General features: G+C 41.0%; 1 protein-coding gene across 1 annotated transcript in view; it reads right to left on the bottom strand.

The window, feature by feature from the left end:
* Positions 1–23,454, bottom strand: part of TTYH3 (tweety family member 3) — a 443,816-nt gene that overhangs the window by 99,832 nt on the left and 320,530 nt on the right. The window contains exons 7-9 of the mRNA XM_053695221.1: positions 23,252–23,272; positions 1,261–1,277; positions 972–990 (exon numbers count right to left, since the gene is read on the bottom strand). Coding sequence (XP_053551196.1) covers positions 972–990; positions 1,261–1,277; positions 23,252–23,272 — 57 coding nt within the window. The remainder of the gene's footprint in view (positions 1–971; positions 991–1,260; positions 1,278–23,251; positions 23,273–23,454) is intronic.

Raw genomic sequence — 23,454 nt, 5'->3', positions numbered from 1 at the left:
CAGGACTGTAGTCTTGGGAATAAGATGTTTTGGGGTCCTTCCCTGCGATCTTGTGTATGGTCCTTGTCTTGTGGAAACTTCCAGAGTTTTGTAGCTGGAGCCTAAGTGTCTCTCCGGAGTATGGTATTTCAGCCTGTGTTCTCTGGTCCTCAGTTTTGATGAAATTGCTTATAATATACCTCCTGAATTCCAGATGTTCCACTCCAGGGCTGGTTGTCTGTTTTAGAAGCTCCCAGTTTAGCACTGTTGATGTTTGCTGGAACACCCAGTGAAAGGGGCTGGGTAAACAAAAAGAGCAGACACTCTCCCCCCTTCCCTGAGTACTATTTATGTCTCTTTAAGCATTTCATGCCTTCAACAAAGATGGAAAACAAACTCTACTAATCTCTTAATGTAAACTATAATGCCCAACTCAGGTCTCCAAAGGTCACAAACAACCATGAATGAACAAATGTGGATGAACTCTACTTTATTAATCCACCTTTGTTCATTCATGGTTGTTTGTGACCTTTGGAGACCTGAGACATCATCAACAGTGCTAAACTGGGAGCTTCTAAAACAGACAATAAGCCCTGGAGTGGAACATCTGGAATTCAGGAGGTATATTATAAGCAATTTCATCAAAACTGAGGACCAGAGAACACAGGCTGAAGTACCATACTCCGGAGAGACACTTAGGCACCAGCTACAAAACTCTGGAAGTTTCCATAAGACAAGGACCATACACAAGATTGCAGTGAAGGACCCCAAAACATCCTATTCCCAAGACTACAGTCCTGAGGCTCTTCAACTCGCTAACCTAAGAAGGGACGGCCTATACTCCTTACATGATCATTCATTACCTCATATGATTGAGGTAATTTTCGGTAAGGAGACATCCACTCATTTACTATATTATTAATTTGGCTCCTGCACCTACGTGTAACTTAGTTAAGAATATTTCTGAACTAATTCTTATATTTGCCATTGACTCCTTGCACTAATTTTGTACTTTTATTTGTATTTAGTTGCGCTGAATTACCACAATTTGCTCTCTTTTTTCCTTTATTACCTACTGTGCTAGGGGTACACATAATCATTGGTTCATGCTGCACAATACTACTAGTTACTGCTAACTTGATATTTACATATATAGATCTCAATCCATTGTATATACACCCTCTGAACACGGATATTAACCTTGGGACAAGATCCAATTGCATGCTGGTCACATCCTTTGCAGTTTATATATATACACACACAGTATATACACACACAAACATATATACTGCAGGGTCCTAGACACGTCCAGATAAAATTTACCAGGCCTTGAGTTCACTTGGGTTGAGAACCACTGATCTAGGGTATCCTCTGGCTTTGCACACTTTGAGTACTATATGCAGCAGTGTTTGCAACAATGTTTGTCACAATGTTGTATATATACTGCAACTACCTAGTACAGCAGAATTCTTTGGTGCTTCACAAATTATGATAAATGATGATGATAATAATAATAATAATAATAATGAAAATACTACCTCCATATGCTGTTATGGAAAGGAGCTATGTTTCGACAAGGATACAAGGAGAAAGAGGTAAATTTGATAATAGATGAAAAACATAAATTATGCTTACCTGATAATTTCCTTTTCTTCTGATGGAAAGAGTCCACAGCTGCATTCATTACGATTGGGAAATAAGAACCTGGCCACCAGGAGGAGGCAAAGACAACCCAGCCAAAGGCTTAAATACTCCTCCCACTCCCCTCAACCCCCAGTCATTCTCCGAGGAACAAGGAACAGTAGTAGAAATATTAGGGTGAAAGGTGCCAGAAGAATATAAGGACGCCCCACATAAAATTACAGGTGGGGATCTGTGGACTCTTTCCATCAGAAGAAAAGGAAATGATCAGATAAGCATAATTTATGTTTTTCTTTTTTCTTCTTAAATGGAATAAGTCCACAGCTGCATTCATTACTTTTGGGAAAACAATACCCAAGCTATAGAGGACACTGAATGCCAAGACGGGAGGGAACAATAGGCGGCCATACTGAGGGCACCAGGCCTGAACCTCTACCCAATAAAAAACCCTGCTTCGTCCGAAGCCGAGAAAACTTTAAGAGGAAAAGCCCCAATGACACTGACTCGCAGTTAGTCCAGAAGTCAAACTAGAGACCGCAAACGGACTCGACTGAGCCAACAGTCCTCCAGGAGACACCGTCGCCCAACAAACGGTCCCCCACAGCTCATCTCCACAAATGAAGGAGACACCAGCCGAAACCCCCAAGGGAACTAGGCAAAGGAGAACCAAAGAAACCGAAAGGTCCCCTAATACAAAAAAAGAACACCTCCACGAGTGAGCCCAGCTCACAGAGAGCCAAAGGGGCCCAAACAGGGAAAGGAGGCCATGCCTATACCAAGCGAAACCCGGGATAAGACCGGGCACAGAAACAGAACAGACGTCTCTCCAACATCCTGAAAGCACGGAATGCAACTGAAGAGGCAAAGGCCTCTATTTAACAAAGTCTGGCGGACCTGATCCGCCAGACATCGCTGAATACGGAGAGCAATACGCTCTCCGTATTCAGCATTGCACCAGCAGCTCACAAGAGCTGTTGGTGCAACGCCGCCCCCTGCAGACTTGCGGCCAATGGGCCACCAGCAGGGAGGTGTCAATCAACCCGATCGTACTCGATCGGGTTGATTTCCGGTGATGTCTGTCCTCCTGCTCAGAGCAGGCGGACAGGGTTATGGAGCAGCGGTCTTTGTGACCGCTGCTTCATAACTGCTGTTTCTGACGAGTCTGAAAAATCGCCAGAAACACGGGCTGTCAAGCTCCTTTCAGAGCTTGATAGATAGGCTCCAAAGTCCTCCCAGTGTCTGACCATAGAATACCAAAGCATTCGACCATGAAAAAAATGTATAATACACCCAGGAGAAAAAAAAACAAGTTTAAGAACACAGAGTCCATCACAGGACGACACACACAGAGGGTACTTGCGAGGAAGAAGAAGCAGTCAAGCAAGAAACAGACCGCAAAAGCAACCCCCAGACAGAGGGCACGCTCCAGACAACCTAAGTCGCCGGACTTACACACAGGTCCTTAAAAAGGGGAACACAAAACCTAAATTGAGGCCCCCCGAGAAGGAGAGTATACCCTCAGAACCTCGAAGGAAGAGTAAATCCCCTTCTGAAATCAAAGGAGCTAGTTGAAAAGAAAATCTATACCCTAGCAGACTAAGCTAACAGGATAGACTCAACAAACTTACACATCCAGAGGAGACTGCGACCCGAACGCAACTCCTTAGACCGCTCGGCCATCCTGACCTGTAGATCCACACCCAGCTGGACCAACCCAGCCTCAGGGATTCAAGACAGGGGAACAAAAGAATCCCGAAACAGGTACAGGAACAAGCGTAAGGATAGCACGGCCATCCCCACAGAGTACAAGTACAACCCGACTCTGAAAACAGACAACAAGGCCATAGACCTAAGGATCTATCAAAATAAAGGCCCAACAAGTCTGCTTGGAATCAGCAAGACCCCAGGGGGAACCAATCCCACCCTTCTGCCTCCCATCCAGGAGAAGCCCCAAGCAAGTACTCTATCTCCATAGGGAGGAGAATATCCCCTAAAGAAAATGGATGACGCCGAAAGGGCAACAACTGTCCTCAAGGGACAAAGTCACTGGCTAATGGGAAAATAAATTCTCAACACAGATGTCTTAGAAAAGGACCCCCCCCCCTACAAGTAGCTTACCAAGCAGAGGCACAGCCAACCCAGTCGCCTGCAGAGCAGGGAATCCACGGGAACATTGGCAAGCTGACCAGGGGACTGCAACCCTAAGGCGCACCAGAAATTGGACATCCAACGCCAGCAGCTGGGTATGAACCAACCACCCTTGAGGCACAACCCACACGGCTAACCACCAGATGAAATGGGCTACTCTGTGGCAAAGAGTAAAAAATACTCAGAAAACCTGGCCAACCATGACCAGGTTAGGTAGATGGTGCAAGGATATAGCTCAAGTTCCCACTACCATGGAGCACCCCGACCAGCCCTGAGATCCAAGATTCCAAAACCACCTAAGACTGGGTTAGGAAAAAAGGCCAAGCAAAGCTTCAGCAACCGGAAGTCTCAGGGAGAAAAACAGGTCTGGGCACCTAATAGTTCAGGCAAACCTTACCCTAGAACTAAACAGCCCAACTGGCCAAAAAGCCAGACACAAGGGTATGGATGCATATCCAGAGAATCCGGATAGCTAGAAGAACTCGAAAGCCCCGACCAAAGGAAGGAACCACCCCTATCTAAAGTCTAACGCTCCAAGGAGCAAGGCTAGAAGTCGTATGAAGATACTTCTCAGAGCCTCAGGACAACCAATTGAGGTAAAAAAGTCACCCTATCACCTCCGCACAAGCAGAGGACACAAGGAAGAGAAAGGCACTAAGCCTACTCAGCTCCGGAAAACCCTGAGCTAAAAAAAGTCCCCTTAGGGAACAACCATCACCTGGAAACACAGATCCCTAAAAGGAGATCCCACTCACCTGGAGACAATGGAAGAAAGGGCTCTTATAACTCAGACAGACAGTACAAGTCAAAGAGTAAGAGCTGCATCTAGATACACTACAAACAGCTTACACCTACACCTGCAAGGTGTCAAGAGCTGCAACTGGTTTCAAACTGCAAACCTTCCGCATGCTAGACAGCAATCCTGTACAAGCTATTGGATCAAGCCCAAAAGGACAATCCAGAGGCCTAAAAATGAAGGCCAAACCGCTCAACTGCGGTAAGGGGCCTTAAGCCCTCCAAACCTCCACCACATGGGGGATGAAAACTCTAAGTTCCAATGAAATCAGATGTCAGAGTGACGCAGCAGAAAACTCGACAACGCCGATTGCTTGAGGAGCTGTTAATCTGAGTCGGGATGGTTTCGCAGAAAGACTCTCTCTGCATCTCCGGACTCTAACTTTCATCCAAGCCCTCACTGAGAGACTGACAGGACTACTTAAAACTCCTGTCTCATGCCAAAGAGTACTACCGCCCATAAGAGACAAAAAAAAACAAAAATTAAAAATTCTGACACTTCTCTGCCAACCTCCTGGGACGAAAGGCAAAGAATGACTGGGGGATGAGGGGAGTGGGAGGATTATTTAAGCCTTTGGCTGGGGTGTCTTTGCCTCCTCCTGGTGGCCAGGTTTTTATTTCCCAAAAGTAATGAATGCAGCTGTGGACTCTTTCCATTTAAGAAGAAAATTGTAATTTGTTTTTGTTTTAAGGGACATTAAATAGTTGGACCAGCTGCACTCTTATTTTAACTCTTACAGGTGCCGGCTGCTGATACTCCGCAACTTTATACGTGACCATCTTGGAGCTCAGGTATTCTTGCACTCTATGACTCAGATCACTGATGATGTTGGCTTTTTGACAGCTGTATTGTGCACGTTGGGTAAGGGCGCAAGACACATAGCAGGAAATTTACATTGTTACAGTGGTTGTATTGCTCCATATTATTCATAAGCTTTTTTATATATATATGGTATTTAACTTTTAAACTGTAAGGAGAATTTATCAAGCTGCATTCACAGCTTCTGACACGTGGCAACCACAAATTTAAGAAGCAGTTCCTGCTTCTTTCCACAACTTTAGAGGTGGCGGAGAGAAATCCCCCTGAACCTGCTCTTGCGTGATTGGTTTCACTGGAGCAGGGGGCAGGATTGCACAAGATGCTGCATTGCGGGTGGCAGACAGCTTCTCTTCTTGCAAACCTGTCTGCTTTGGAGCTAGATCATTTTTCCCTGTGATAAAAACTGCAAAAATGTAAACCTCGCACTCTGTATTATTTGTGCTAACTCAAAGTGCTTGTTACGGCTGTGAAAAAGCTGAGAAAAATATAGCTGATCTGTGAGTGTTCACCATTTCTATTTCAAAGTGCAAGAATATGTGAGCTCCAACATGGCAGCCCTGTGTATGAAAATGCAGAGCTTCACCAAATGGCACCTCTTAAGGGTTAAAAAAGAGAGCTGCAGGCACGAGAGGAAAAATAAAATCACATTAAGTAGCAATCATTCTGTTAAAGCGGTGTCTAGCTGTTTAAATGGATATGACACTCAACATTTTTCTTTCATGATTCAGATAGAGCATGCAATTTTAAATAACTTTTTGATTTACTTCCATTATCAATTTTTCTTTGTTCTCATGGTATCTTTTGTTGAAAACCAGGGACGTAAGCTCAGAGGCCGGCCAATTTCTGGATCACTATATGGCAGCAGCTTTGCAGCAATGTTATCCATTTGCCAGATAACTAGAAAGCCATATAGTGCTCCAGACATCTTTTAACCCCTTAATGACCAGCGACATACCCTGTACGTCGCTGGTCTTTAAATGGGGATTGCTTCTTTGACAGCGTGGTCTTGCCGCCAGCGTCGAGACCACGCTATTCCAGGATGCCAGCAGCCAGAAGGGAGGTCATACTAGTGCGGTTGTGCTGCTCACGGTGAGACCCTTGCTACTATGACCTGAAAAAAAACCTTAACGACCAGTCGTTAATGGGTTAAATAGGAGTATCACACTCTGGTGCCCTCAAATAGCCTAGGGGGGGATAAAGATAATACATTTACCTTATTGAACAATTCATTATTTATAAAATAATAAAATCATCAATGCGTTATAATTTAATATGTTTTATATTTATTATACCAGATAAAAGTATATCTAAGAAATACCCTAATAGTACCAAGGGTATAAACACAATTCATCAGCTAAAGATGTAAAAATGTCCATCCATTAATTCATCAATGCATCAACAAGACATAGATCTAAAAATATATATCAATTTATAAAAAATATATAAAAATGGTTCGTCAAAAGTTCATAAAAGTTCAAATGCCCTTGAAGTCAAATTGATCAGCTTAAAGTGAAGGTCCATTTTGATGAATTAGTGCCCAGTTTTTAATAAATCTATTAAAAACAAGGGCACTTTAATTCATCAAAATTGACATTTCACCGTTTTCTTCAAAAACGTAACTTTTAATCCTTGCAGAAGCTCCAGCGATTCCCCCGGCTGTATGAAAGCCTCTGCAGACGTCAGAAATGACGAATCAGGCTTCCTCCAATCACAGCTTCTCCCCCCGGGGGAATCTTGGCCTGATGCAACACTGTGATTGGAGGAAGCTGGATTCATCATTTTGGACCCGCGAAGACGGCTTGTGACGGGCGGAGGAATCGCTGGAGCGGCTGCCAGGTTTAAAAGGTACGTTTTTGAAGAAAAGGAGTGAAATGTCAATTTTGATTAATTAAAATGCCCTTGATTTTAATAGGTTTATTAAAAATCGGGCACTAATTCATCAAAATGGACCTTCACTTTAATATGGAAGGAACATTGACTTTAGTATAATCAAGTATCCATATTTGTAACCACTTGTCAGTCACAGTCAGAGAACGAACTTTATCTCTTCCATATGTGCACTTTAAACATATGCAATAAAAAAACGATATGTTGGAGCTGTATAGTGATCACTATAATTGTTCACAGATCTTCCTGGATTCCTAGATGTTTCCGTTTCTTGGAGCCCTTACTTTAGGTATGTATTTATGTCCTTCTTCCTTCAACTGGTGTAGCGATGTCTATCAGTAGAGTCCCTTACCTCCTAAACTGAGGGCCGCTACAGTTTCCGTACAAGATGAGACTTGATTACCACCGGTGTCTGTCCAGGGACCTGATTTAAGTCAGCCTTTAGCATTGGTTGTTTCTCATTTGTGTGCTAAATGCACCAGACGCCTACCTAGATATCTCGTCAACAAAGAATATCACGGGAACAAAGCAAATTTGATAATAGAAATAAATTGGAAACTTTTTTTAAAAATTGTATTCTCTGTCTAAATCATAAAATAATTGTTTTGGGTTTCATATCCCTTTAATGTTCCTTTGTCACAATTGTGTCCCTTTAAAAATGCTAGAGTCTCAGGAAATGAAAATATTAAACCAGTGATAAAGTGTTACAGAATATCACTGGCGCAAGGATGTTTTTTTTTTTTTTTTTATTAAAAACTGGATAAACTTTACCTTCTGGAATTTCTAATTTTTCATCAAGTGCTTGTCAAATGCATAAGTGTTTAAATTTGGTCCTCTTTTGCGCCAGATTTAAAATAAACTTTCTGGAGACAGTTTACAAAACTTCCATCGGCTATGAATAAAACCTTCTGTGCTAATATCAGATTTGTCAGCTTTTACCCTGCTCTGAAAAATTCTCAGGATAACAAATAACAAAAAAATATACTGGTCAATTCCCAAACAGCCATAATAATACTACAAAAACAAACACTAGCAACCACTTGATATTTAGTAATGAAAGAAAAGCATGTTACTGGATTCATCATAGAACAAAAAAGTATTACAAATAATTAAAATCAGAATGTATATGTTTTTTCATGTGCACAAAACGCGTTAAGTATAGGGATACTTGGTCCGTTTCTTTTCTGGCTGTTTTGTGTTTTCTTTCATTTTAATTTGATCTAATACATTCCGTATTTTTAAATACTTGCTCCTGCTTGAAGCGTTCTGTATTTGTGCTGGGGAGCTTTGTGATAGTACCCGTGAGTGCTCCTGTGTAATTGATTTAACACATGAAGTGGAACTAACAGGACATTTATATTGCCTGGTATTTCAGGGTCGCACTGACCTTGTTAAGCGACATCAGACTGATACTTAAGGAAAGTTTTCCTCTGTGAAAAACACAATTGGGCAAAAAGAAGCTACTCCCAGGTGGTAACTCGCCATAGAACAAGCCGCTGAGCTGTTGTTCGTACATGGCAGACTGCTTCTCTTTCTGTATGTATTTGTATTATGACCCTGGGGAAAGTCTCCCTAAGGGTGATCGGGTAAACCAGATGTGGACTCCTTGCCCAATGTGCATAGAGAAATACAGCTGCACCTCACCGACGAGGCCCACAGGAGGTTGAAATTATAATTTTAACGCCATTTTGTAAACTACTGTTTCCATAGCAACATTCTAGTTGGTGATTGGTCACGATTGTTTTAAATGGCAAGGAGTTTCTTGTATAGATTATGCTATGACTAAGTGCTGACCGGCATGAAACGCGTAAGAATTTTCCTTCCTCCTCCTTATTTGCTGTATTTTTTAACTGGAATAAAGATAAAATTTTTAACCTCCTTTTGAGTCGCTGGAGTGCTGCCATATTCTTTAAATTTGAGGCTGAAATGATCGTCTGGGGTTGCCATTTCACTAGTACAGAGGAGAATTGGCTCGTATTACAGGACTGAACTGACCTTGCTAGGCGGGATTAGACTGATATACTTCAGGAAAGTTCTCCTCTGTGAAAAGCCTAATTGGGCTAAAAACAGCTACACCCAGGTGGTAATGGGACAATAGAACAAGCTACTGAGCTGTTGTCCGTTCCTGGCCGACTATTTCTCTTTAAGTAAGGAAATTTATATTTGTGCACATCCAGCTAGCAGTGATAACTCCCATGGCTGTATTGGTAGAAAAAAAAAATACAAACCTCTGCCAGAAAGTAAAAGTTGGCGTATTTAGCACAGAAATTTATGTATTCAAATGACCTATTTTAGATGCAACATATAAACAATTACTACAGTGCCCCTTTAATAGAATCAGAATTAATCCCAGTGAAACAAAGGCAGAAAACACCTTGGGATATACCAAGTTTTGATGGGTTCTATTTAAAATTATAGTTGAGATCAAAACCCTTTAAATATCACCCTGCCCACATCTAATTAAAGTCGCGCTTCACTTGAGAATGTTAATGAGCTTTATTTCTCAGACCTATCAGCATTTTTTTTTTTTTACTTCACAGCTCATTCTCTTCTGCAAGAGAAAATTTAATATACCCAATAACAAATCCTAGAGGCTAATATGCATTATTTCATCAGATACTGTGACCTATATATATTTATGCACTAACACATATAAACACATATATAGATACATACAAATTGTATAAATACAATAGGCCGAAACGTACGCCTGGGGTTTTGCTGTTTCTCTCGTTCAGAGAGGGATTGCCTGGTATTTCGGGGCTGGACTGTACTGTGAAGTCAGGATCAGACTGATATGCTTCAGGAAAGTTCTTCTCTGTGAAAGGCACATGTTGAGCAGAAAGAGGCTGCTTCTTGGGTGGTAACTAGCCATAGAACAAGCTATTATGCTATTGTTCGTTTATAGGTTGAGCGCTTCTCTCTTTTTCTGTCTACATACAAATTGTGTTGTTTTATAGCCATGTGCATTTTGCTTCAGATGAATGGGAAAAAAATGGCTGTATGCTTTCTATTTATTTAAAAATGCAAAATGAGCAATCCCTTTAATGATTAAATAAATGCATGAAACAAAACAATTTATATTTTAAGCAACTTTCCAGTTTACTTCTGACATCTGCTTTGTTCTCTTTGTATCCTTAATTGAAGAGCATACCTAGGTAAGGTTCAGAGGCAGAAGTGATCCTAAACTTTATTCTTCAACAAAGGATACCAGTAGAACAATGTAAATTTGATAATAGACGTATAGTGGAAAGTTGTTTAAAATTGCATGTTCTTTATGAATTATCAAAGCGTAAATTAAATTTACTGTCCATTTAAGTTTAAATTGCTGTTCAACTGCCCCTCTCATGCCCTGGTAACATTCGCCATAGGAAATAACTCAATTGGTAGAGATAGAACAAAGCAAAATAATATTATTTCAAATGAATGATTCCTTTGTCTGTGCTTTACTCATTTACATATATACTGCATTTTATGCTGGTTTCTAAGCACAACATGTAAAACATTGGAGAGATTGCAGAGAAATACAAACTCAATGTTTTCCTGTAACCCAAGAAGTCTCAGGACAAATGTTTTTATACTAATACAATTTCAGATGTCATTTTACGCTGGTATCTCAGTAGATTATGACCCACTTTATTATATTATGGGTTTTAATTGGAATGGAAAACCTGCACACTAAGCCTGAAATTAAATAAGAAGGATTATTAACTATGCACTTTGTTGCATGACAATACGTACAGTAATTTAGGGAAAACGTTATACTGAAAACTACCAACTCTTTAAAGGGACACAATTAAAGGGGCATACCCCCCCCCCCCTCCAATTATTTTTTTTTTTTCATTATTCAGATAGAGCATACAATTTTATTTTATTTTTTTTTAATTTTTTTTTTAATTTTTATAATTTTTTATTGGTAAACCATTCAGGGGAACATAAGGAAAAAGAGGATAAAGTTAGCGACATTAGTTACATATTAGGGGAGTATACAGGAACACAAACAGAGAGTAAAAGCTAAAAGGATTATTCCTTATTCTTTTTTATCTTTCTGATCAAACAAGTGAAAAAGCGACCAGGAACAGAATATAAGGGATTGTTCCATATCTCATGTAACTATATGCATACATCCTAGTGGCCTGACGTAAAAACGAAAAAAAGAATAGTTAAGGCAAGATAGATCTGTCTCTAATTTTGGCCGAGCACAGCCTAGTACCCTAGATATGTAACCTGATCTCATCAAATTAGCCCCTAAATGGAAACCAAAAATAAGTTTTTTTCTGTTTTTAGGACAACCAGCTGTGATATTATTAAGTTTCGAAGTTCGATGAAGTAAATCACAGCTATCGACAGAGGACAAAAAGATCCTCCAGACATGGGGCTAAAACATAGAAAAGGACAATAACAAACAAAAAGAGAGGAGGAAAAAGAAAAAAAAAAAAAGGGAAAAAAAGGGAAAAAAAAGGGAAAAAAAACCCCAGAAGGGAAAAAAAGAAGGGGAGGGTAGGCTGGGATCACTTCCGGCAAAAACCCGGATGCTTAGACTTTACCATATTCCTAATAGTACTAATTCACTATCTTTAAAGGGATGAATAATATATTCAATCTCGCTGGGGGGGGGGGGGGGGGGGGGGAGAGCATACAATTTTAAACAACTTTGAAAATACTACTATTATCAAATTTGCTTTGCTCCCTTGGTATCCTTTGTTGAAAAGTATACCTAGATAGGTTCAGAAGCAGCAATTCACTACTGGGAGCTAGCTGCTGATTGGCAAAAGATTATTTTAGCATTATTGCTATCACTCCAATTAAACAGAAATAAAGTCTTGATTTTTATTTACTTATCAAAACTATATATTATTTTTAGTAGACAACCAAAGGTATTGATCTTAAACCATTTTTATATATTTCATGCCACCATTTTGCCTCAAAAAGTGATCATATTAAGAAAATTATTAACTTTCTAAAAAACATTGGGTTTCTCACTGAAATTATTTACATCCACTTGTGCAGTCATAACAGAAATGGTTGTAAAAGCTGCTCTAAGATCCCCTTTGATCAGAAACAATAAACCTACAAGGCTTTGCAAATTGCACCTGCGCACCATACTTCTGAGATGCCAGTCATTGAAGGGGTTAATTAATCAGCTGGTAAGGGTAATAGTATTGTAATGTAGGTATTACCCTCCCACCTGACACCTCCCAGATCCCACCCAAACAGCTCTCTTCCTCCTTCACCCACACTCCTCCCCCATCTTAGGTACTGGCAGTTAGTCTGCTAGTATACAGTTTAGGACTTTTTTTTTCTGCAGTGTAGGGAACCCTCCTCAACTCTCCCACCTCCTTGATCACTCCCAAACAACTCTCTAACCTTGCACCCCCCCCCCCACTAGTGGCAGCCATCTAAGGTACTGCCAGTACCCAGTTCATATCTATTTTTATTTATTTGTTTAATTTATTTATTATTTTATGTAGTATAGGGGCCCCCTTATCTCCCCCAATCATTATATAGGGTGCTATCCACCCCATTCAACCCGTTTTCCATAGTGTAGCATCCCATTCCTGGCCTGCCCTCCCACCTCTGCCACTTGGCCGCCAACCTCCCTCCCCCTCCAATGGAGATCATTGCAAACAGTGACACGGACCGACGATCTGCCTTTGTACAGTAATGGAGCACCAATCATGGCTATCATATGAACGCAGATGCCGAAAGCCCTCAAAGCACCAAATTTCGGTTGTCACCTGAAAACCAAGACTGTTTGGGCTTCTTGAAGCAGCAATATAGATCGATCTATGTTATGCAGTACGCTGGGCTATGTACTTAGATCTACGTCTTATTGGCTCAAGGGGTAAAACTATCATGATTCAGACAGAGCATGCAATTTAAAAATTACATTTTCAATTTCCTTCCATTACCAACTATATAAATGCTGTAATATAACCCCTGCTGGTACCAATCATTGTTTTCTGGTGTGTTTACGCTAAGTACTCTGCAAAAATTAACTCAAATGATCGCACATATGCCAAAACATATACAAATGTCATTGCTAGTATAAACAGTTGCATGCCATATGTTGTGACGGTAATTTATATCACGTGGCAGATCAACATGCAAGAGTAGGGCTAGGCAGCTCCTTCACTATATTTAACGAGACAAGAAACTCAAATTTCAAAAATCATATGCTCTACGGCTGTTTGTCCTGAGTAGGAAAGAGTCGGTGAGCCAGCTGGGTTTACTTGGAAGCTGCAGTATTTGCAGATCACAAGTGTGAATTTACCTATGTGTTTAAACACTTTGCGAGAGATTAGATACGCAGAGTTCCGGTATGGGTAGTATAAAAATGACATGCTCTAATGAGTTTTAGAATGTCAGATTTGCTTTACAATGTCCCTTTAAATGTTTTAAAGGGAATTAACATTTGAGTATCTTGTCCCTTGAATTATAGCGAACAAGCTACTAAGCACTACTCTTGCAGGATATAAATTATATAGTCACAACATATTCTGCGGATCCAGTGTGAGAAGTAAAAAAATATATAAGGACAGTAAAATGAAAAAGGGATATGAAACCCAAAAATGTTCTTTCCTGATTCATATAGATCATACAATTTTAAACAACTTTCCAATTTACATCAATTATGTAATTTGCTATTTATCACCTCCAAACGTAACGAGCGCAAACTATGAAAACGGAAAAGCACCAAATAGTGTAATTTAGTTTGTTTTATTTATACAGAATAAGGGTACTCACAAACATGTATTCATAAAATGCATCTAAGATTTTTTTTTAAGCTCATCGTTGGTGCAGACAAAGCATTTCCCGGCTGCAACTGGCTGCTTTCTCAAGAGGATGTGAAAAAGTGGCCAATTGTGGACGGGAAACAAGTTGGGGCAGTGTACAGGAGTCCTTTAAGTTGCAGAGCCCAGAGGCAGAACTTTTTTTCACTTTCTGCAATGAGAATGTTTTTGTGAAAATTTTTCTGCAGATCATTTTGAAATGAAACTCAATTTTGAATTAGGCAGTTACACTAAAACACCAGCTCAGCTGCAATGTGTTGATTAACTGGAGAATAAAGCAATTGTTAAAAAAAAAAGTAGTAATTAAAAGGTGTATTGCTCACAAGAATGTCTTACATTCAGGAGTCACAGCTTTGCAGACCAGGAAAGGCTATGGGATGGGTTGAAAATATTCCTGAGAATCAATCAGTGCTCCATATTTGACTGTTCTCTTCAAACAGCACTTCACTCTGACTGTATCATGTTGAGGAAAACGTAAGTGCAGCCAGAGCACAACCTGATATTAAAATTAAAGCACTAATAGTGCTTGCATGTGTCCAGTTCTTTCTGCAGACATGCTGCCTTTTCTGCGATGACATCTCAGATCAAGCATGTTCTGCCTTGGGGTTGCAGAGTACTGAGTTTGGCAAGCCGTGTCAAGTGGTGACATCACACGCCGACTTTCACGATCGGTATAGGAGGACTCAGTGCAGTCTGCTTAAAAGAGATCTTAGATGCATTTTATGAATACATGTTTGTGAGTACCCTTATTCTGTATAAATAAAACAGTGTACAAAAGAAATTATACTATTTAGGGCTTTTCTGTTTTCATAGTTTGCGCTCTTCACGTTTGGAGGTGATAATTGGTTTGTGAAAGCTGCAAGACAAGCAGTGTTTTTAGAGAAGCGGCACTCATGGAACAGATAATTGAAAAGCTTCTATTTCAAGAAAATATTTGTTTAAATTTTTGGCTACTAACTTGCCAATAACCCTTCCGCAAAGAACATAAAGTAAGGCTGTGATATTATGTTGTATTGACATTGTGCTAACAGTTTTTGTTTTCTTATATAATTTGCTATGTTCTATTGGTATCCTTTGTTGAAAAGCACTCCTAGGTAGGCTCAGGATCTGGGATCTAAATGCTTATTGGTGGCTGCACATATATACCTTTTATCAATGGCTTTCCAATGTGTTCAGCTACCTCCCAGTAGTGCATTGCTACTCTTTCAATAAAAGATACCAAGAGAATGCAGCAAAATGTGTAAAAGAAATTGGAAAGTTGTTCAAAATTGTATTCTCAATCATGAATTTTTTTTTTTTTTTGGGGGGGGGGGGGTTCTATGTCCCTTTAAAATTTAAACAGGATACAAAGAGAATGTAACAAATTTGATAAGTAATTTGGAAATATGCACTGTTCAGATCATGAAATAAAAAATTATGGGTTCCATGACCCTTTAAATGTTGTAATGAATTAGAATTAGAGCATGTCATGTTGCACTGCGATGTTTATTTGATTAAAGTACATTCAAAGGGCTCTATTCACAAAGAGGTGAATTGCAGGTGATTTGAAATTTGTCATTAAAGAGACACTGAACCAAATTTTTTCTTTAATGATTCAGACGGAGCATGCAATCTTAAGCAACCTTCTAATTTACTCCTATTATCAATTTTTCTTCATTCTCTTGGTATCTTTATTTGAAAAAGCAGGAATGTAAGCTTATGAGCCGGCCTATCTTTGGTTCAGCACCTGGGTAGCGCTTGCTGATTGGTGTCTAAATGTAGCCACCAATCAGCAAGTGCTACCTAGGTGCTGAACCAAAGATGGGCCAGCTCCAAAGCTTTACATTCCTGCTTTTTCAAATAAAGATACCTAGAGAACGAAAACATTTTAAAAAAAGGAGTAAATTAGAAAGTTGCTTAAAATGACATGCTCTATCTGAATCATTAAAGAAAAAAAATTGGGTTCAGTGTCCCTTTAACTTTGTATTATGAAGACCCAAGCCCAGCGAGTATATCCTGCAAGCAGGGCTGAGTTAGCCCTGCACAATGTAAAGTTAATGCTGCATACAATTCAGCTGCTATTCTCCTATTTTAGGTTAATTGTACACAGCATTAACTATACAATGTGCAAGGCTAACTCTGCTCTTCTTGTAGGAGATACTCACTGGGTTTGACCCTACATAATGCATAGTTAATGGCAGGAATTGAAATGTTTCGCTTCACCTGCCATTCACCTCTTAATCAATAACCCGTTCCCCTACACCCCCCCCCCCCCCGTGTTTTTTTTTTTTATTACTCATAATTTTCGTCTGCTATTCCTGTAATTTAAGGAGACACGGAAGTTGAGCAAACTTTCATGATTCAGACTATGGGGCCTATCTATCAAGCTCTGAAAGGAGCTTGTGGGCTCGTGCTTCTGGCGAGTCTTCAGACTCGCCAGAAACAGCAGTTATGAAGCAGCGGTCACAAAGACCGCTGCTCCATAACCTGTCCGCCTGCTCTGAGCAGGCGGACAGACATCACCAGAAATCAACCCGATCGAGTACGATCGGGTTGATTGACACCCCCCTGCTGGCGGCCCATTGGCCGCGAGTCTGCAGGGGGCGGCGTTGCACCAGTAGCTCTTGTGAGCTGCTGGTGCAATGCTGAATACGGCGAGCGTATTGCTCGCCGTATTTAGCGAGGTCTGGCGGACCTGATCCGCACTGTCGGATCAGGTCCGCCAGACTTTCTTAAATAGAGGCCATTATCTCTTATCAAGTTAACTTTGATCCCCATATAGTGCTCCAGACACGTGCATGCTAATGAAAGTCAAATTTACATTTCCATAATTTTGAGGGAGCGTGCAGTATGGAAGGGGAAAAAAAAAAACTTTCCAATTTTCTTCTGTTACCAAATTTACTTTTTTCTTTTGGTATCCTTTGTTGACCATATATAGGTAGGCTCAGGAAAGTGCATGTGTGTTATATTGCAAAAATTACACCCTCTAATTTAGAATTCAATCATCCCATGAGTTACGGCGCCTATAAAACCTTGCTAAGGTGTTAAACATATAAAGTCCTGCATGGACGCCACAGAGAGCTGTTAGTCCACGACCAGAAAACATCCGGTGATCCAAACAGCAGTCAGAATTAACTAACCAAAGAATGTGGCTCCCAAGTGCAACTTTACCTGTGTGTTTATCCGCTTATTGGTTAGAGTAAATGCTCTAACAAATCAGAGAATGTGATTTTTGTACTACTATATCTCTGTAATGTCTATTTGAGCTAATTTCAAATATTCACAAAACCAGCCCTATTTGGTGACTAAGGGATTAAATAGTCTAGGAACAGAACTAAAATTATTTAAATGTGAGACACAACATTTTTCTTTCATGATTCTGATAGAGCATGTCATTTTAAACAACTTTCTAATTTACTTCTACTGTACTATCAAATTTTCTTCATTCTTTTGGTATCTTGTTGAAAAATAAGGGAATAAGCTCAGGAGAGTGTATGTGACTTGGGCACTATATGGCAGCAGTTTTTTTTCATTTGCAAGAGCACTAGATGGCAGCACTATTTCCTGCTATTTAGTGCTCCAGACACCTACCTAAGTGTCTCTTCAACAAAGAATATAATGGGAACGAAGAAAATTTGATAATAGAAGTAAATTGGAAACTTTTATTAAACTGCAAGCTCTGTCTGAATCACAAAAGAACATTTTTGGGTTTCATATCCCTTTAACTTTTAATCAAGATATAAAAGAACTAATAATAATAATGAATACCTAATAATAATAATACATATAACCCAACGGAAACACTATGCAAAACAGAAGCGCTGCCACAAAAATAGGTTTCTCCAAACTTTAGCTTTGAATGAAGCCAACTCTGATTTGCGGTGCAAGCAGGTTTGTGTATGGGCGCAAATAGCAAGCGAACGTCTGTTGGATGCAGCCAAAGGAATCTGACAGATGTTATATATAATTCATAAATCTACTCTGAGGGCTGGTCTGACCAGCTGTTCATCGTCCCCATAGAATCTTCCCGAAACAAAATATTGCTTACTCCTCAGCACGGTCATTAAACTGCAATTAGCACATAGTCTACTACTACTTCTTTCTAACGTACCAGTGCTTCAATATCTAGAAGACCATTGTCTGTATTGGCAATAAATATAGTGGTTGTTAATGGAGCGGTAGTTAGGTTAACCCCTTGGCTGACAGAGGGTTGCAAAGAGTTTTGAAGCGCACCAATGTAAACAACATAGAACTATGGATTAATCCTGTGTCAATCATGGGAGTTTTCTTTCGGAAAACAACTAAAATTTGTAACAGAACCAATATTATAATTAGATTTAAGGGATATTAAACACTTTGATGTGGTAATATAAAATGATAAATCGTAAAGAAAAAAAACAAAGAACTCTGCTATATACTTGCCCCAAGGCAGAACATGCTGTGATCTGAAATGTCTGAACATGTTTGCAGAAAGAATGGGACACATGAGGGAACCGTTAGCTCTTTTGCTTTGCAGCGCTTCTCCATAACAGCGCTTTACTCTGGCTGCACTGTACATTTTCCTTAACACAGTGCAGCCACAGCTAAGCACTGTTTGAAGAGAACAGTCAAATACGGGGTAGCATTGCAAAGCAGCAGCACATTGATTGATTACTGCCTCTTTTTAACTGCTACAATATAATATATAAAACCTTAGAAATTGCTTTATTCTCCAGTTAATCAATATATTGCAAATGTGCAGGTGCTTTAGTATAAGTGTCTACTTTAAAATTGTATTTAATTTCAAAATGACCTACAGAAAAAACAGAATTTATGCTTACCTGATAAATTACTTTCTCCAACGGTGTGTCCGGTCCACGGCGTCATCCATAACTTGTGGGAATATTCTCCTCCCCAACAGGAAATGGCAAAGAGCACAGCAAAAGCTGTCCATATAGTCCCTCCCAGGCTCCGCCCCCCCAGTCATTCGACCGACGGACAGGAGAAAAAAAGGAGAAACTATAGGGTGCCGTGGTGACTGTAGATAAAGAAAGAAATTTATCAAACCTGATTAAAAACCAGGGCGGGCCGTGGACCGGACACACCGTTGGAGAAAGTAATTTATCAGGTAAGCATAAATTCTGTTTTCTCCAACATTGGTGTGTCCGGTCCACGGCGTCATCCATAACTTGTGGGAACCAATACCAAAGCTTTAGGACACGGATGAAAGGAGGGAGCCAATCAGGTTACCTAAATGGAAGGCACCACGGCATGCAAAACCTTTCTCCCAAAAATAGCCTCCGAAGAAGCAAAAGTATCAAATTTGTAGAATTTGGCAAAAATGTGCAGAGAAGACCAAGTCGCTGCCTTACATATCTGATCAACAGAAGCCTCGTTCTTGAAGGCCCATGAGGAAGCCACAGCCCTAGTAGAGTGAGCTGTGATTCGTTCAGGAGGCTGCCGTCCGGCAGTCTCGTAAGCCAATCGGATGATGCTTTTCAGCCAAAAGGAAAGAGAGGTGGCAGTAGCTTTTTGACCTCTCCTCTTGCCAGAATAAACGACAAACAGAGAAACCGTTTGTCTGAAATCCTTTGTTGCTTCTAAATAGAACTTTAAAGCACGGACTACATCTAAATTGTGTAACAAACGTTCCTTCTTTGAAACTGGATTCGGGCACAAAGAAGGCACAACTATTTCCTGGTTAATATTCTTGTTGGAAACAACTTTTGGAAGGAAACCAGGTTTAGTACGCAAAACAACCTTATCTGAATGAAACACCAGATAGGGCGGATTACACTGCAGAGCAGATAATTCAGACACTCTTCTTGCAGAAGAAATAGCAACCAAAAACAGAACTTTCCAAGATAGTAACTTGATATCTATGGAATGTAAGGGTTCAAACGGAACCCCTTGAAGAACTGAAAGAACTAAATTTAGACTCCAGGGAGGAGTCAAAGGTCTGTAAACAGGCTTGATCCTGACCAAAGCCTGAACAAAAGCTTGAACATCTGGCACAGCTGCCAGTCGTTTGTGTAACAAGACAGATAAAGCAGAAATCTGTCCTTTTAGAGAACTCGCTGACAATCCCTTATCCAAACCTTCTTGGAGAAAGGAAAGGATCCTAGGAATTTTAATCTTACTCCATGAGAATCCCTTGGATTCACACCAACTGATATATGTTTTCCATATTTTATGGTAAATCTTTCTAGTCACAGGTTTTCTGGCTTGTACCAGAGTATCTATCACAGAATCCGAAAACCCACGCTTAGATAACATCAAGCGTTCAATTTCCAAGCCGTCAGCTGGAGAGAAACTAGATTTGGATGTTCTAAAGGACCTTGTACTAGAAGATCCTGTCTCAAAGGTAGCTTCCATGGTGGAGCCGATGACATATTCACCAGGTCTGCATACCAAATCCTGCGTGGCCACGCAGGAGCTATCAAAATCACGAGGCCTTCTCCTGTTTGATCCTGGCTACCAGCCTGGGAATGAGAGGGAACGGTGGAAACGCATAAGCTAGGTTGAAGGTCCAAGGCGCCACTAATGCATCCACTAGAGTCGCCTTGGGATCCCTGGATCTGGACCCGTAGCAAGGAACCTTGAAGTTCTGACGAGACGAGACGAGACGAGATCAGATCCATGTCTGGAATGCCCCATAATTGAGTCAATTGGGCAAATACCTCCGGGTGGAGTTCCCACTCCCCCTGATGGAAGGTCTGACGACTCAGATAATCCGCCTCCCAGTTTTCCACTCCTGGGATGTGGATCGCAGATAGGTGGCAGGAGTGATCCTCCGCCCATTTGATGATTTTGGTCACCTCTCTCATCGCCAGGGAACTCCTTGTTCCCCCCTGATGATTGATGTAAGCAATAGTCGTCATGTTGTCTGATTGGAATCTTATGAATCTGGCCTTTGCTAGTTGAGGCCAAGCCCTGAGAGTATTGAATATCGCTCTCAGTTCCACAATGTTTATCGGGAGAAGAGACTCTTCCCGAGACCATAGACCCTGAGCTTTCAGGGAATCCCAGACCGCGCCCCAGCCTAATAGACTGGCGTCGGTCGTGACGATGACCCACTCTGGTCTGCGGAAGCTCATTCCCTGGGACAGGTGATCCTGGGTCAGCCACCAACTGAGTGAGTCTCTGGTCTTCTGATCTACTTGAATCACTGGAGACAAGTCTGTATAGTCCCCATTCCACTGTTTGAGCATGCACAGTTGTAATGGTCTTAGATGAATTCGCGCAAAAGGAACTATGTCCATTGCTGCAACCATCAACCCTACTACTTCCATGCACTGAGCTATGGAAGGCCGTAGAACAGAGTGAAGAACTTGACAAGCGTTTAGAAGCTTTGACTTTCTGACATCTGTCAGGAAAATCTTCATTTCTAAAGAATCTATTATTGTCCCCAAGAAAGGAACTCTTGTCGACGGAGACAGGGAACTTTTTTCTATGTTCACCTTCCACCCGTGAGATCTGAGAAAGGTCAGAACGATGTCTGTGTGAGCCTTTGCCTTTGAAAGAGACAACGCTTGTATTAGAATGTCGTCCAAGTAAGGTGCCACTGCAATGCCCCTTGGTCTTAGAACCGCTAGAAGGGACCCTAGCACCTTTGTGAAAATCCTTGGAGCAGTGGCTAGCCCGAATGGGAGAGCCACAAACTGGTAATGTTTGTCCAGAAAGGGGAACCTTAGGAACTGATGATGATCTTTGTGGATAGGAATATGTAGATACGCATCCTTTAGATCCACGGTAGTCATAAATTGACCCTCCTGGATTGTGGGCAAAATCGTTCGAATAGTTTCCATTTTGAACGATGGCACTCTGAGAAATTTGTTTAGAATCTTTAAATCCAGAATTGGTCTGAAGGTTCCTTCTTTTTTGGGAACTACAAACAGATTTGAGTAAAACCCCAGTCCTTGTTCCACAGTTGGAACTGGGTGTATCACTCCCATTTTTAACAGGTCCTCTACACAATGTAAGAATGCCTGTCTCTTTATTTGGTTTGAAGATAAACGAGAGATGTGGAACCTTCCCCTTGGGGGTAGTTCCTTGAATTCTAGAAGATAACCCTGAGAGACTATTTCTAGTGCCCAGGGATCCTGAACATCTCTTGCCCAAGCCTGAGCAAAGAGAGAGAGTCTGCCCCCTACTATATCCGGTCCCGGATCGGGGGCTACCCCTTCATGCTGTTTTGGTAGCAGCAGCAGGTTTCTTGGCCTGTTTACCCTTGTTCCAGCCTTGCATCGATTTCCAAGCTGGTTTGGTCTGGGAAGCATTACCCTCTTGTCTAGAGGCTGCAGAGTTGGAGGCCGTTCCTGAAATTGCGAAAGGAACGAAAATTGGACTTATTCTTAGCCTTAAAAAGGCCTATCTTGTGGGAGGGCATGGCACTTACCCCCAGTCATATCTGAAATAATCTCTTTCAATTCTGGCCCAAAGAGAGTCTTACCTTTGAAAGGGATATTAAGCAATTTTGTCTTGGAAGATACATCCGCTGACCAAGACTTTAGCCAGAGCGCTCTGCGCGCCACAATTGCAAACCCTGAATTTTTCGCCACTAATCTAGCTAACTGCAAAGCGGCATCTAAAATAAAGGAATTAGCTAACTTAAGTGTGTGAATTCTGTCCATAACCTCCTCATATGGAGTCTCTCTACTGAGCGACTTTTCTAGTTCTTCGAACCAGAACCACGCTGCTGTAGTGACAGGAATAATACACGAAATAGGTTGAAGGAGGTAACCTTGCTGTACAAAAATCTTTTTAAGCAAACCCTCCAATTTTTGTATCCATAGGATCTTTGAAAGCACAATTGTCCTCAATAGGAATGGTCGTGCGTTTGGCTAGTGTAGAAACTGCCCCCTCGACCTTAGGGACTGTTTGCCATAAGTCCTTTCTGGGGTCGACCATAGGAAATAATTTCTTAAATATAGGAGGAGGGACAAAAGGTATGCCAGGCTTCTCCCACTCCTTATTCACTATGTCCGCCACCCGCTTGGGTATTGGAAAAGCGTCGGGGTGCACTGGGACCTCTAGGAACTCGTCCATCTTGCACAATTTTTCTGGGAGTAGATAGCACCTCCTTAAGCAGTGCGCGGAGATGCTCTAATTTAAATTTAAATGTCACAACATCAGGTTCTGCCTGCTGAGAAATTATTCCTGAATCAGAAATTTCCCCATCAGACAAAACCTCCCTCATAGCCACTTCAGATTGGTGTGAGGGTATGACAGAGCAATTATCATCAGCGCCCTCCTGCTCTACAGTGTTTAAAACCGAGCAATCGCGCTTTCTCTGAAATGCAGGCATTTTGGATAAAATATTTGCTATGGAGTTATCCATTACTGCCGTCAATTGTTGCATAGTAACAAGCATTGGCGCGCTAGAAGTACTAGGGGTCTCCTGCGTGGGCAAAACTGGTGTAGACACAGAAG

Source organism: Bombina bombina, chromosome 11, assembly GCF_027579735.1.
Source record: "Bombina bombina isolate aBomBom1 chromosome 11, aBomBom1.pri, whole genome shotgun sequence".
Classification (NCBI taxonomy): Eukaryota; Metazoa; Chordata; class Amphibia; order Anura; family Bombinatoridae; genus Bombina; species Bombina bombina.
The sequence above is the reverse complement of the archived record's forward strand: the minus strand, read 5'-3'. Positions and strand labels throughout refer to the sequence as shown.